Source organism: Hemicordylus capensis, chromosome 6 (assembly GCF_027244095.1).
Source record: "Hemicordylus capensis ecotype Gifberg chromosome 6, rHemCap1.1.pri, whole genome shotgun sequence".
NCBI classification, from domain to species: Eukaryota; Metazoa; Chordata; class Lepidosauria; order Squamata; family Cordylidae; genus Hemicordylus; species Hemicordylus capensis.
Window position 1 is genome coordinate 62,737,696 of NC_069662.1, and position 15,199 is coordinate 62,752,894.

Genomic DNA, 15,199 nt, shown 5'->3' on the forward strand with positions numbered 1-15,199 from the left:
GCTAATTTAGGCAGCTGGAACTCTTTTTTATCAAGATGTTGTACTACTGAGTTGATATAGTATTTAAATAGTAATGGGGCAAGCACACACCCTTGTTTGACTCCTCGCTTTGTAGGGATTGAATCAGTTAATTGACCCTGAATGCCACATCTAACTCTCAGTTTGGTATTATTATGCAGCTTATATATCAGCAATAGGAGTCATTTATCAATATTAGTTAACAATAGATTCTTCCATAACCTCTCTCTAGGGATGGAATCAAAAGCAGACTTTAGATACAAAGGCCGAATGAAGTCGGATCTTAAAACCATGTGCATATTTCTCCACTAGACGTTGCAAAATCATCACTTGATCTATTGTAGATCTTCCTGGCCTAAATCCTGCTTTCTCTTCAGCTAGAATGTTAGTTTCTATCCAGTTACAGAACTTCACAAATAGGTGCTTTGTGTAAAGCTTGCTGATCACATTCAAAAGACTGATTGGGTGGTAGTTGGCAGGATCTTTCCTTTGACAATTTTTATAGACTGGGACAATAATTGCTATACCTCAGTCTTCTGGGATATGGGTGGATTTCTCAATATATGTGAAGAGTGCTTCCAATACTGGTGTCCACCAGTCAATATTGGATTGGAATACCTCAGCAGGAATGAAATCATTACCAGGGGCCTTTTTCTTTTTTAGCTGTCCAGTTAATTGCTTCATCTCCCCAATAGATACTGGTGACCCGTTTGATAGTGTCTGCATGGATGGCTCTGCCTCTAGGGACATATGGTTCATTGATTCACTTTGTTGCGCATATAATGAATGGAAGTGAGCTTCCCGTACAGCCGCTGATATATGGCATTCCAATTTGCTGCCTGATCTTTGTGTCACACTATACCAAAATGTGCAAGAATCTCTGGATTTTACAGCCTCTATCAGTTGCTGCCAGCTTTCTTTAGTTGCTTTCCTTTCTTAATCTAAAAGTAATCACTTATATTGGGTTGTCTTTTTTAACAACAGGGCTTGTGCATTTGTGGCGTTCAGTTTCTTTATAATGCCTGTAGAAGCTGAGGTCGTCTTTTTTGGCCTGTATGCACTCCTGGTCAAACCATTATTTCAATCTTGGACCCCCTGATTGCCTAGTCCTCACTTCTTTATTTATCAGGAGCCCCTGCAGTTCAATAGTAAGACTCTTAACGTTTTCTAGCTTATTATCATTGTCACTTATTATATTTACCTTGATTTGCTGTAACCTATATGAGTGAATTAGCTGGGTAACTACTTTGCTCACTTCTGCCATCCAAGCTTAAAGTTACTGGGAGGTGGCCACTCTCTGGGTGGCCCAATATCACCTGGAAAGAAGTCACTAGATGATTCACGTTATGTGAGACAATAATATAATCAATTCTACTAATCCCAGCCCCCCAATAAATATATTCTGCAGAGATATCACCATCTATTGTCCCATTGAGAATGTTCAAGTTTAATAGGCCAACTGAGCCAGGCAAAATCCAGCAAAATTTGAGACATCGTCCTTAAATTTATGCTTCGGCATGATGTTCATTTCACATAAATCAGGGGAACAATGGTGGTATTGTGCATATAAAGCCATATCATCAGACCCCATTCTCGCATTTAAGTCTCCCCCAATTAGCACATATGCTGTGGGAAATTCAGCCAACATACTATCAATATATATTTTTTTAAGTTGTGCCAGTTACTCAGTTCAGTTCAAGGTTTATTACAATCTATGACCAGCACAACAAGGAAATAACTCTTACATTGGACTTTTAGCTGCTGCAGGGGCAGGTAGGCATTAATAAGTAGCAAATTGCTAGTACCTAGATGAATGTGAATAGCCATTGTCTTTTGATCACATGTTGGAAGAGTCTGAACTAGAGGATGTAAGGATGTAGATACCATTATGCCCAACCCCCCGCTAGCTCTACCTCTCCTTTGACTGAGTGTGGCATTTACTGTATAAGTATTAAACCCATGACAATAAAAATCCTCTGTAATCCAGGTTTCTTGCAACAGAACTATATCATACTTAATTAAGGTATTCATAAAACTGGGATCATATCTCTTATTGCCCCATCCAGCAGTATTCCAGCAGATAAGCTGTAGGGGGTGCCAGGTCATAGAATGTCAATCCAATGGAAGGGAAGGGTATACACAACCCAGTTTCACAGGTGAGGTATCAGCATCCTTGACAGGAGAGCAATTAAGGACTACTGTCTCCTTGCTCTCTAATTTGGTACAGACAATCTGTGAAGTGATGACCTCTGCTTCTGATTTACTTCCTTCTCTGGCAGTTTCACCAGAGAAGCACTTCAGGCCATCTCTGGCTCTATAGATGCTTTCTCCACCTGAGGATACTACTGAGGGGGGAAGTGGCCATTAGGCAGTCCTAAATACTCACCTTATGAGACAGTTTTGCTGTAAAAATGCTTATAACAATGTTCTGACCTACATATTGGAGCTTTCCCTTTGAGTGCATAATAAAGCAAACATATTGCTTAACTGACTTCTTTATACAAGTGTTCCAAGGAGCATAAATTTATTTTGGTACCTCAGAGCTGTATTTTGAGCTCATGTACATGATCTTAGTTCCCATTAATTTAAGAGAAAGTTCTATTAAGATACACACCTGAGGGTAGATGTTCATCCTTGCTTAATAATAAACATGACTTAGGAACACCCAGACTATTAGGTTGCCATTCAGAATCATTAGGAGAGGAGAGCTGGTCTTGTGGTAGCAAGCATGACTTGTCCCCTTAGCTAAGCAAGGTCTGCCCTGGTTGCATCTGAATGGGAGACTAGAAGTGTGAGCACTGTAAGATATTCCCCTCAGGGGATGGAGCTGCTCTGGGAAGAACAGAAGGTTTCAAGTTCCCTCCCTGGCTTTTCCAAGATAGGGCTGAGAGAGATTCCTGCCTGCAACCTTGGAGAAGCTGCTGCCAGTCTGTGAAGACAATACTGATCTAGATAGACCAATGGTCTGACTCAGTATATGGCAGCTTCCTATGTTCCTATTATCTTAGGATTGGAGAATGAAATATATTTGTTAGCGTGTGTGTGCGTGTGCATGCGTGCCCACACATCTATCTATCTATCTATCTATCTGCCAAACTACACAACAGGAGCAAATTTTGATAGAATCTCCTAATATGTCCTTCTAATTAAATGCAGCTGTGGGGATGCTCATTTGATTGTAGCAGCCATCCAGCATAAGAAATGTTTAAACTTCTTCCAGCATTTCCCCAGTCAAAACTGCATCCTCCAGAGTAATGTGTCACTTGGCCCTGAGTTGTTAGCATGCCAGACTGGGAGTGAGGAGACTGTAGAATCCAAGGGAAAGAGTTGTGGTATGCAAGGACAAGGCAGTGGAATGGAATCAGGAATACTGATCATTTAATGAAATAGATACTACTAGCTGAACTCACACAGAGCATCTCTGCGCTGGTCTACTCAGCCTTATGCTCCCCCCGCTTGCCCATTCTCCCCCCCCCCGCTTGCAAGACACCTGTTCCTCCCCCCACCATTCACTGGACACCCATTCTTCCCTCGCCCACTTGCTGGTCGCCTGTTCCTCCCCACCACTTGCCAGTTGCCTGTCCCCACCCCCCCACCCCACCCACTCACCAATCACCCATTGGTTGGTCCCTCCGCTCGCTCCAGAGAAGGAGGCTGCGCTGTCTTCTTGCCTCTCTGCGCAGGTGCAGAGCAGCCTCATTGGGTCCCAGTGTGGCCCAACCTGTCATTTGGCTAGCAGGTGGGCCTGGAGAGGGAGGCTGTGCCGACCTCTCTGCTGCCTCCTCAGCCGGTCTCATAGAAGTGGCAGCTGGGCTGCCTGGGAACTCAGCACCCTCCCCCTGGCTGCCACTTACTCTCCCCCCTGCCCGCCCGCAGTTTTCTCTCTCCGGCCAGCCATCTGGCCAGCTGCTGCCAATGTCTGCCACTTCCTCTCCCCCACCACCCACCTCAAACTGTTTTTTGCGGCAGCCCGCTGCTTTCTTTCCTTTCCCGGCCGCCACTTTCTTTCCACCCCAACACTGCTTTCTCTTCCCCCTTTCTCTCCCTGCCCACCTGCCTGCCTGTTAGCCTTATCTTCGCTATTGCAGCTGTCGCTTTCCTCTCCCCCTCCCAGCAGCTCTCTTGTGAACTCTTGTGAGAGTGGCCACGCATGGGATTAGCCGTAGGTACATCTTAGCGAATTATATATATAGATGTACAGAGAGGCAAATGCACACTGATTTTCTGTGCCCTTGCTGCTGGCTGTTTGTTAGTCCTACCTCTACTCCAGGACTGGAATACAAGTAACTCAAGCCCCATTCAAGAACTGGCCTGGATCAAGGAATGGGTTAAGCAAAAACACCACAGAGACCTGGATTAAAATTCCTATATAGCCATGAAACTCACTGAGTGACCTTGGACAGTCACTACCTTTCAGCCTAACTTGCCTCACAGGGTTGCTTTGGGAATAAAATGGTGTACGTTTGTGGGGTGGGGGGATAATCTTGATGCTCACCATCCTCAAAGGAAGAGGGGGATAGAAATGTAGAAGCTAAAATAAATAAATGGCTCCTTAGACTATACATACAATCCTTTGAATCTATGGAGAGGCAAGCTGGTCTTGTGGTAGCAAGCATGACTTGTCCCCTTAGCTAAGCATGGTCTGCCTTGGTTGCATATGAAAGCGAGACTAGAAGTGTGAGCTCTGTAAGATATTCCCCTCAAGGGATGGAGCCGCTCAGAAGGTTTCAAGTTCCCTCCCTGGCTTCTCCAAGATAGGACAAGATTTATTTATTTTTTTAATAGGACAAGATTTTTTTATTGAACCAACAAACTACCAAAGCATACAGTACGTTGCCAAAGCACAATTATATACAAAGTGGTTGTTTGTACATGATATATCTACAAAGATTTACACACAAGGATTTGGAAACCAACAAGGTTATGAAGTATATGCAGGTAGTACTGTAACTCAGGGGTGGGGGATTACAAGGCACATCAGGTAATCAGGGGGGTTACGTCCAATGTCCATTTCCATAATTTGTCCCATTGCTGTTTAGAAGAGATACTCTTGTCTTTTTGCACCTAACCATACAAACTTTTCCAGAAGAGATTTACTGTCTCATCTGCGTGAACCTCTTGGTCGCGTCTTCCCTCCTTATTCCTATGCACGAGCATTGCATAAATGACATATAGGTTTACTAAGCTGATTACCAGAAGGGGAACGTTGCAATTCCCTAGTATGAGGGCACTCGTTCCATCCTGTTTCCTTTAAGGTTTCTTTCTGGGACCTCGAAAAGAGGTTCTATCGCTCAAACCCAAGGTTAGTTCTTCCCAAGTCTGTTTTTCCAAATCAGGCCACTCTAACAGCTTGCTTACTCCCGGCCACACTCTTTTGGCTACCACACACTCTTTTAAGAAATGTGAATGGGTTTCCCTGAATGTTTTACCTAGCTCACTAGCTTTCTGTTTTCAGGTGATTTTAGGACACTCTTGCTCGTCCTCTGGGAGCCATGGCTTAGCCGCATTAAGTGGTAGTACTTGGTGGTATAAGCGCCACCTTGTTTCCCATAAATGGAAAGGGACTTTTTTCTCCTTAAAGAGAGCGATAGGGTGATCGGGTTGCAACAAGTACTGTGAAGTGCGGTGTTTGTAGTGTTTATGTTCTAAATAAGGTTTTAAGAAACCCACTTCTAGAATCTCTCCATAAATTGTTTTCCTTAGGGTCTGTTTGATATGGGAAGCTTTAATCAGAGCTGGAGGTTTCAGCTGGGGTGTGCTATCCTTCTCCTTTTCCAAGAGGGTCTTCTCCAGGTCAGAATCCAGGTGAGTCCTGACACAGAGGCACCCTCAACTCTGGACAGCACCAATATAATGCCTCTCTTCCTCTTCTCTTGCATTTCTCAAACCCTAGTTGTCCATCATATATCTTTGCTAGCATTCCAGGTCATAGCAATTGAAGGACCACAGTTCTAACACCCTTAAAAGTACACTATGAGAACTAACCTCTACCATGGTGAGTTCAGCTGCACAATAACAATAAGGACTTGAAATTCTCTCTGTGGGTCACCCCATAGAGATAGCCCAAATGACTGTACAGTTTATATAGTCTCTATACAATTTGCTAAAATGTCTTTCTCAAACCTCTGATGGAATGCGGCTGTCCAGATGTGTCAGGCCATTGCTGGTGTGATCCACAGATATGTGCCAGAATAGGGCCAGGTCATTGGTTCTGACTGCTTGGATGAGATGTGACAAGGGGTCTTTCATGATTTCTCTTTTCTTGTGTTGAAGGAGTTGTTTATATGCCTCTTCTGTTTAAGGAGGTCCTGCACAGATGTTGATCCTGCATTGGCTTTGTAGGCATTGTAGTTGGCAATTAGCTTCTCTCCCTCCCCCCCACCTTCAACGCATTCAGAATCAAACCATGGTTTAGAGTGACACAGGTGCTGCTTGAGCCAAGGAGTATTCTCATGAGTTGGGTGCTTTTGTAATTTTTGCATAAGGTAGCTGTAGCTCTCTATGACTGAGTTGGAGGATTCTGCCAAGAGCAGAGCGAGGCAGATTGTTGGAAGTGTTCTGAGGTGAGTTGTTCTGTTATTGCTTTGTCCAGTTCTGGGGGCCATTTGATGAGGCAGGTTCTTCCCGCTGGTAGAATTTGTGGTTGTTATAAAGCCACGTTATGGGGGGGATGAACAATGGGTTTTAGGCATAGGGATACTGGGAGGTGGTTACTGTCAAATTGGGGGATGTCCTTAAAATGGTCTGTGAGTTGGAGAAGGTTTCCAGAGACAATTGCGTAACCAATGACACTCATTTTGGTCCCAGCCCAGACCAAAGGTAAATTTGGCGGGGTGATCATTTTGGAGGGAGCCATTTAGGATATAAAGGTTGAGTCTATTAGCAATTTGGGCCAGACAGAGTCCTGCAAAGTTTGGCTTTTTGTTCTTTGAGTGGTATGTGAGGGGGAGTACATCTGCTTCCAGCTTAGATTGGCAGCACTGATAGAGTGCGTAAAGACTATATTTCTTTTTATATTGTGAGCCCTGCAGGGACAAGGAACCATCTTATTTGTTTAATATCCATTTTTCTATGTAAACCACTTAGGGAACTTTTGTTGAAAAGCAGTATATACATGTTCTTCCTAGTAGTAATAGTAAAAATTTGAAATTGACTCAGCAAATGAAATGGTTAACTCTTGGAATTTTGTTTCTGCAAAACCTGTAATTATTAGAGAATTCTTAAAAAGAAAGAAAGAAAAAGAATATGCAATCCAATCCAGTGAAGTGGCTTAGTGACTAAATGTATGGCTTTGCCTGCCATTATATGACAGGAAATATATATAACACCTTGGTGGATAGAGATACTGCACACATTGATATGATAACCATATGATGAACTGCTGTGGTATGTGATTTAGAATACACCTGCGATTGCCTCAGCAGCAATTGAACTTTATTTTCAACCTAGTCATCTTTCCATCTAAGATTCCAAAGTCCTGAGCACTTGCTCAGATTGCTATTAAACAACAATGACAATACAAAAACTTTCTATAACAGAAAACATTATGCCTTACTCTCCTCCTGTGCTTTTCTTGAATACCTTTCTATCATAGCCTCCATAAATGAATTGTCTCACCATTTATAGTCTTGCAGTATTTTGTAAACTAGGGAGGTACTCACATGCCCTTTTTACAAACACATGAAAAGCAAGTTCAATCAGGACATCCTGGGAGTTTATAACAGGAAAAGGAAACTAAATTTTGGTTAGAATAAACTGCAGTCTTGTGTGTCTTGTTTGTGCAGTCTGCACACACACACAATTGACATCCTACAATTACATTAAGTCTTCCCTTAAAACTTATTTATTTATTTATTTAAGCATATTTTACACCACCCAAAACTTATGTCTCTGGGCGGTTTACAACAAAACAAAAACAGAAAAAGTAAAACATTAGTTAAAACAAAAACAAAAAAGTTAAAAACATTACAACAATTTAAATTTTTTAAAACAATGTTTTTAAACAGCATTAAAACTATTATACCAATATTAATTAAAAGCCTGGGTGAACAGATGCATCTTTAAAGACTTTTAAAAAGCTGTCAGAGATGGGGAGGCACTAGGGAGTGCATTCCAAAGCCTTGGGGCAGCAGTGGAGAAGGCCTATCCCTGAGTAGCCACCAGATGAGCCGGTGGCAACTGCAGACAGACCTCTCCTGTTGATCTCAATGGGCACTGGGGTTCATGACGAAGAAGACGTTCTCTTAAATACCTAGGGCTCAAGCTGTTTAGGGCCTTATAGGTTATAACCAACACCTTGTATTTTGCCCGGAAACATATCATCAGCCAGTGTAGCTCCTTCAATATGGGAGTTATATGGTCTCTCCTCCAGCACCCAGAGACCAACCTGGCTGCTGCATTCTGGACCAACTGCAGTTTCTAGACTATGTACAAAGGCAGCCGCACATAGAGCTCATTGCAGTAATCCAGTCTGGAGGTTACCTGCAGATGTACCCCTGTTTTTAGGTTGTTCATCTCAAGAAACGGACACAGCTGGCATATCAGCCAGAGCTGATAGAAGGCACTTCTGGCCACTGCCTCAACCTGGGATACCAGGGAGAGGCTTGGAGCCAGAAGCACCCCTTGACTGTGTACCTGTTCCTTCTGGGGAAGTGTGACACATCCAGAACAGGCAGATCAAAATTGTCTCTTGCGTTTGAACCCCCACTTCTTTGCTGCACGTATTGCCTGAGCGTAGGTCTTAAAATGAGCTCTATGTCACAATCTGTTGGATTCAAGCCGAGTCTTTCTCCACCTGTGCTCCAGTTGTCTACCTCGCCGCTTCAGCCCCTGTAGTTCTTCTGTATACCAAGGGGCCAGTTCTGAAGTGGGTCGGAGAGGATGCTTAAGAGCAATCATTTCTACTGCCCCATAAAGTTTGCTGTTACAATTCTCCACCAGGGCATCAACAGGATCACTGGCAGAGCCAACACTAAATCCCTCCAAGGCTTCTTGAAATCCTATTGCAGATTGGACTCCGGCTCTCGGGCTCCGCCTCACCATGCACCCACACAAGCGCCGCCGTGTTGGAGTCCAGAGCTTGGATCAGGAGGAGGAAGTGCTCCTGCATCCCAATGTGCCCCATGCCAGCAGTTGAGCAGCTGCTCTCAGTAGAGCAGCCACTCCACTCAGCACGGCCTCTTCTTCCCCTCAGCTTGCTGCCCCAAATGGCAGCGGGCCGGGGGGGGAGCCCAGTCGGTGATCACACAGTCGATCGCGTGCTGAGGTAGACTGAACCTTCAGTAAAACGCCGGATACAAAAGGCGGACTACCCTCAACTGGAGCAGCCAGGAGCAGAGGGCTCCCGTACTCCAGATGACATGAGCAGCTGGGTAACCCAGGCAGCTTGTGTTGTGAGAATGCCCTCATTATGTTGTTGTACAAGTCTGTATACTTGTATGTGTTTTTGTGTGCACAACTGTACCAGTATTCATTTAAAAAGTGAACTATAGTAAATTAATGAAAATTAGTGAAAAGTAAATATTGTAAATTAATAGTTTGCTTTAGCCTTGTAGCCACTAGGGGTTTCCACAGTCATCAGGGCCAATAGCCAGTCCAATGCATCCTGACACCAGAGGCCTCAGAATGGAAAGGGGAGGGCATGTCTGTCACCTGTGATACTTCTCCCACTCTGCCATCAGCCCTCTCCTCTCTGGGAGCAGTACCTAGAACTGTCTCCTTCTCACTCTGCCACTGCTATCTGCCAAATATAATGCAGCATGTTTGCGCACCCAAGAGGGGATCTTGTAATATCTTAAGAGAGTTCTGTACCCTTGTGAGGTGGGTATGTTCTCCCAATTGTTTTAGCAGCTAAGCTGTGTCCTGCCTGCCTGCCTGCTGGTGTGACCAAATGGCCATGCTCTTTTTGGTCCCATGACAGAGGGTCTGTGGTAGGATCTTCAGCCGTTCCTCAGGTGCTTTGGGACATGGTGGGAGAGGCACAATGCCTCTCAATACCAGTTGCAGGGGAGCAAGCGCAGGAGAGAGGGCATGCACATACTTCTTGCCTGTGGGCTCTCCAGAGGTATCTGGTGGCCACTGTGTGAAACAGGATGCTGGACTAGATGGGCCTTGTGCCTGATCCAGGAGGGCTGTTCTTAAGTTCTTATGAGAGAACTCCAGAGTGGATGAGTGGTACCCCCGATCATTGCCCAGAGACAGTGATATTGCAGAAACTATAGCAATTGGAAAGAAAAGGGTGGAGGGTTTGGGGGTGGGTTTTTTTCTTTTCTTTTCTTTTCGCAAAAATAACTTTTGCCTATCAAGCAAAGGCTGTTTTCAGAGGGTGGTTTTATTTTATTTTATTTTTTTAAAGATGTCTACCGTATGGGCAGGTCATTGTTTCTGAGGTTAGAGTACTGTGGAAAGACAGGATACTATAAACTAATCTGCATTCTTAATAATTGGTAGAGAAGGATTCCTAAAATATTTTTGTACACAAATTATGTGAGAGGAATTTTCAGTATGGCAGGTATTCAACTTGGGAGAAGAGAGTTGAAGCCTGTGGTGGCTGACCTTGAGACCAATAAGACTTTCAAAATAAGTGATTTAATCCACATACATGGTTTAAATGATTGGCTCCACCTCCACTAAAGTTACAGGGACTACTTCAGAGCAAGCAAATTAAGGATTATACCTCTAACTATAAGTGAGAAATATTTATTTACATTTTATATCCTGCTCTTCCTCCAAGGAGCCCAGAGCGGTGTACTACATACTTAAGTTTCTCCTCACAACAACCCTGTGAAGTAGGTTAGGCACCTAATATAGCTCTCCTCATGTCAGTCTAATGAGCATGGGATTCTGGATGACAAACTGGGTAACTACTTGAGATGCAAACCTTTACTTTGCACTTCTGCAGCTAAATTGGAGCCAAGGGAACTAGATATAAGATGCAGCTGTAAGTTATGGCCGAATTCAGACATAACACAACCTCCGGTTCTGCTCCCCCCACCCCATCGAACTCACTTACCTGTCTGAATTCTGATGTAAGCGCTGGCCTCCTCTATGAGACTGCAGAGAGAAGGGGTGGCTGTCTGCTAGGCTTCTTCCTTTGACTGATGGACAACCTTGGCAGCCAATCAGGATGGAGAGAGGGAGGAGCTTCTTTCCCTCAACTCCAGTTCCAAGGAAGGCTGTCTCCAGTTCTGCATGTGGACATAATAGAGGCAGCTGCAAACCAGAGGCCTGAACAGCGAAACTCAATTCAAACCAGAGGTTCAAATTGGAGTTTGGTGCATGAACCCTCGGTTTGAGTTAGGGTCCAGACTGCAGTTTCATGCATTCGAACCCCAGCCATGTATAACTCTGGTTTTGTGCGATGTCCGAATGCGATTTAAGTGTTTGTGTGCTAATACACACACACACACACACACACACCTCACCACACTGCAACTATCATTGTTACAGCCAACAGCCTTAATATGAGTAGGTGTTCCTGAGTTTTCTTGCTCAAAAATGCTTTTCTTTTCTTCCAACAGATGTATGAGACATTTCACAATTCCATTTTAAGGCATAAATACAAAGGCTCAAGGCTTGTCAGAGTGAGGTATGTACAATCACAATCGAAAGACGTGTCAAAATCTTCCCTCTCAGGCAATGGGTAGTAGATTCAGATACAGTAGATACAATCACAAAATGGTGATTGACTGTGATGTATGTTTAATTCATTATTAAGCCAGTTGTCTGCCTTGTTACAGATGAACATTTGACCACATGTTTCATCACATGTGTTCCTGAAGCGGTGATAAAATTCTCTTTACCAATTAGGTATAGATGACCAAAGTATCCCAGGCTGGGGTAATTTGGTCATCCTACTATCATCTTGTCCTCCTACATGGTAAGGAGAATTTGATCATGCATCAGATGCAGATGTGTGATAAAGTGTGCAATAAATGTTTGGCAAACTGGTCACCTGTATCCAACCTAGGCAGCTCAATGTTCAGATGAAAACGATTTCTGGTTCTGGTGCTTTTTTATGGCCCCATACCAGCAGACTCATAGGAGGACCATGATGTCCCCATGCTGTGCAACTGGCAGCCTAAGGAATTTTTGAAACTACTTTGAAACAAAGCATCATATTTTGTGTTGTTGCACAAATTGGAGAGATAGGGCACTTTTCAGTAATACACTATGGATACCTGTATTTATTCGAATATTTTTATTATTTATTTTAACATTATGAATAGAAGATGACCCTGAATTTAAGATGTCCCCCTTAATAATGTGGGTTAAATACAGGTTATACTATTTACCCCAAAGGAAGAGGACTCTAAATTTAAAATGACCCCCCCTCCCCATTTCCTAGTCTTTGATTCAGCTAAATACAGTACAAGTTTATGAACAGGAAGGATAACTTCAGATTTATCTGCAATGCAATGCTGGAAAATGGTGTGTGTGTGTGTGTGTGTGTGTGTGTGTGTGTGTGTGTGTGAGAGAGAGAGAGAGAGAGAGAGAGAGAGAGAGAGAGAGAGAGAGAGAGAGAGAGAGAGAGAGAGATGTGCAGGTTAGTTTTACATCAACTCCTTTTAATATAAAAATCAATCCCAATAATAAAAATCAACCCCACTAATCTATACGTGATTAGGACAGACACATGAATAATCTATGACTACTGCTATCACATCTTGTTTGTCTGTAAAGCCACATAACAAACTGAACACATACAGTAGGTGATATTCGAGCCAGGGACTTAACAGTTCACAGTCACTGTGGGGTATGTTACTCCTATTCTCAGTTCAATCTGTATGAGCCAAATGAAATCATGGTGTCATGAAATACTATGCTCAATATTTGGCTTTACATGGTACATGTTTAAGGTGCTTAAGGTGCATGTTTAAGATGCAAAAATGTATTCAAGTTATTTCTGATACTAGTTCTGTGTAAACAAGTACTGTATGAAGGCAACAAGACACATGTCTATAAACGTCTGTATTACACAGGCTGGCTTGCTAGGAAACTGGGATTGACTAGGACTCCTTAAATGGATTCTCTGTGATAAATGTGACTTTGCCTTTCTGTGACACATGAAGCAATCATTATTTGCTGTCAGATCCTTAAGGAACTGAGGATGTAGCTGAGCATGTACTCCCCCCGCCCACCACCACCAAATGTAATGAAATTGGATACTATATTTTAACTTGCAGCTCTGTGTTTAAAATCTGACTTGTCAGATGTGTATAAACTCTGGCATTCTTGCATGTTCAGCATCACTCTCCCTCACAGACAAGCTGATACAAGGAACATGCTTTCCTTCCAACTTTCTTCTTTTTAAAGAGGCAGCCCAGGGGCCATTGACACAGCACCTTCCATAAGCCCTTAATAGCTATACGTGACAGGTCCTTTCCATTCCATGTCACCCTGAGGTGACACAATTGCAGGCATATTATCTTTAATCTGGAAATGAGAACAATTTCATTCGCATTACCAGAATTAAGTGTGGACATTAAGGGCTTTAGCAGTTGTCATCTGAATGTATGCTGGGCTGTACTTTTTCAGTGCACTATTTGCATTAGTTTCTCTTTCTGTTATGGCAGTGTCCCTCAGCTCTTTGAACTTGCTTTGGGCCTCCCTTCTAAGCATACAGTGCTGAGAAAAGATTTGTGAACCCCAAGCAGAATAATGAGAATCACACTGCAAGGTATTACTAGAGATGGAAGTTTGAAGCAATGTACAAATTTGATAAATAAATCAATAATCATGATACCTTTGCGCAACTGAAGCCATACTTTCCCACACAAGGATGTTTGTTGTTGTATCTTTCTGTTGGGTGAATATTCAAAATATGCCTTTCTCTCTTATCAGGGTTTAGTTTAGGAGCTAATCATGTTTTGAATAAGAATTGTGCTAACATACAGATCATCCTAGGGGGTTCATAAGCTTTTTCTCACCACTCTATTCCACCTTCTGAGACCCTGCTACAAGGGCCCATCTTCAGGTTTCAAGGGGTCCTGGACAAAGTGCCTTTCCTGGGCCCAGAGGTGCTCTTACCCCTGGAATTTGAGGCCAAGGTCCAGGGCCTCCACATCTCCAGGGGCCCCCCAAATCCGTTTTTGTCTGTCCTAGGTGGTGTGGTTTGTGCCCACAAGAACCTATGTGTTAAAAAAAGATGCTCAACTTGCAGTGGAGGGGCCTCCAAAGGCCTTTAAGTCCAGGCTCCAAAATTACCTCGGTGCACCTCTGCCTGGGCCCCTCCTCCCTTGGTGGACCCCAACAGAGTTTCTCTGCCAACCACTACATGAAAGTGAAGGGGGGCGGTCTCAGAGATCAACAGTAGGTCCTTCTGAGGGCTTTGGACAACTGCCCAGTAATGTTGGCCTTGATGCCAGCCCAGCTCCAATCCCACACCAATAATTTGGCAGATGAGCAGGAAGCTGGCATTCTGTTGCTGTGCCCGAGAATCTGTTGCTGTGCCCAAGAATAATGACAAATGGATATTGTAGATTGTTTTAACAGAAATGCTCACTCCTATCACACCTGCTGTCTTGCTTGCTGTCAGGGCCTGACTGGCTGCTCTGTGCATTGCCTGAAAACCAGGAAAGAACTGAGCCTTCTTTCCTAAGAAAAAGAAAGTGAGAGAAAGAGGAACAAACAGATGTTGCTTGTCTTCCAGCAGCAACAAATCTCTCTTAGCTTGCTAGCATTTGACCCACCTAAGTTGACCCACAGTTTGAGAACATAACTGTCATGGTGTGTGTGTTGTGTGTGTGTGTGAGAGAGAGAGAGAGAGAGGGAGGGAGGGAGGGAGAGGGAGAAGGCAGCCAGTGTGTTTAACACTTTTCTTACCAGCTGTTTGTCTCCTCAAAATCCCCTCCTCAAAATCCTACCTCTTTGTCTTTCTTTTCTTCCCAAGAGATAAAAGATACATTGGTCAGGACTTGATTGGAGAGCTGGTCTTGTGGTAGCAAGTTTGACTTGTCCCCTTTGCTAAGCAGGGTCCATCCTGGTTGCATATGCATGGGAGACTACATGCATGAGCACTGTAAGATATGTCCCTTAGGGGATGGAGCCACTCTGGGAAGAGCAGAAGGTTCCAAGTTCCCTCCCTGGCATCTCCAAGATAGGGCTGAGAGAGATTCCTGCCTGCAACCTTGGAGAAGCCGCTGCCAGTCTGTATAGACAATACTGAGCTAGATGAACCAAT

General features: G+C 43.7%; 1 protein-coding gene across 1 annotated transcript in view; it reads left to right on the top strand.

Moving 5' to 3' along the window:
* The window catches only part of LOC128331339 (transmembrane protease serine 11G-like), a 53,477-nt gene extending 39,815 nt beyond the window's left edge, over positions 1-13,662 (top strand). The window contains exons 4-5 of the mRNA XM_053264681.1: positions 11,538-11,605; positions 13,593-13,662. Coding sequence (XP_053120656.1) covers positions 11,538-11,605; positions 13,593-13,662 — 138 coding nt within the window. The remainder of the gene's footprint in view (positions 1-11,537; positions 11,606-13,592) is intronic.
* Positions 13,663-15,199: the final 1,537 nt, after the last annotated feature.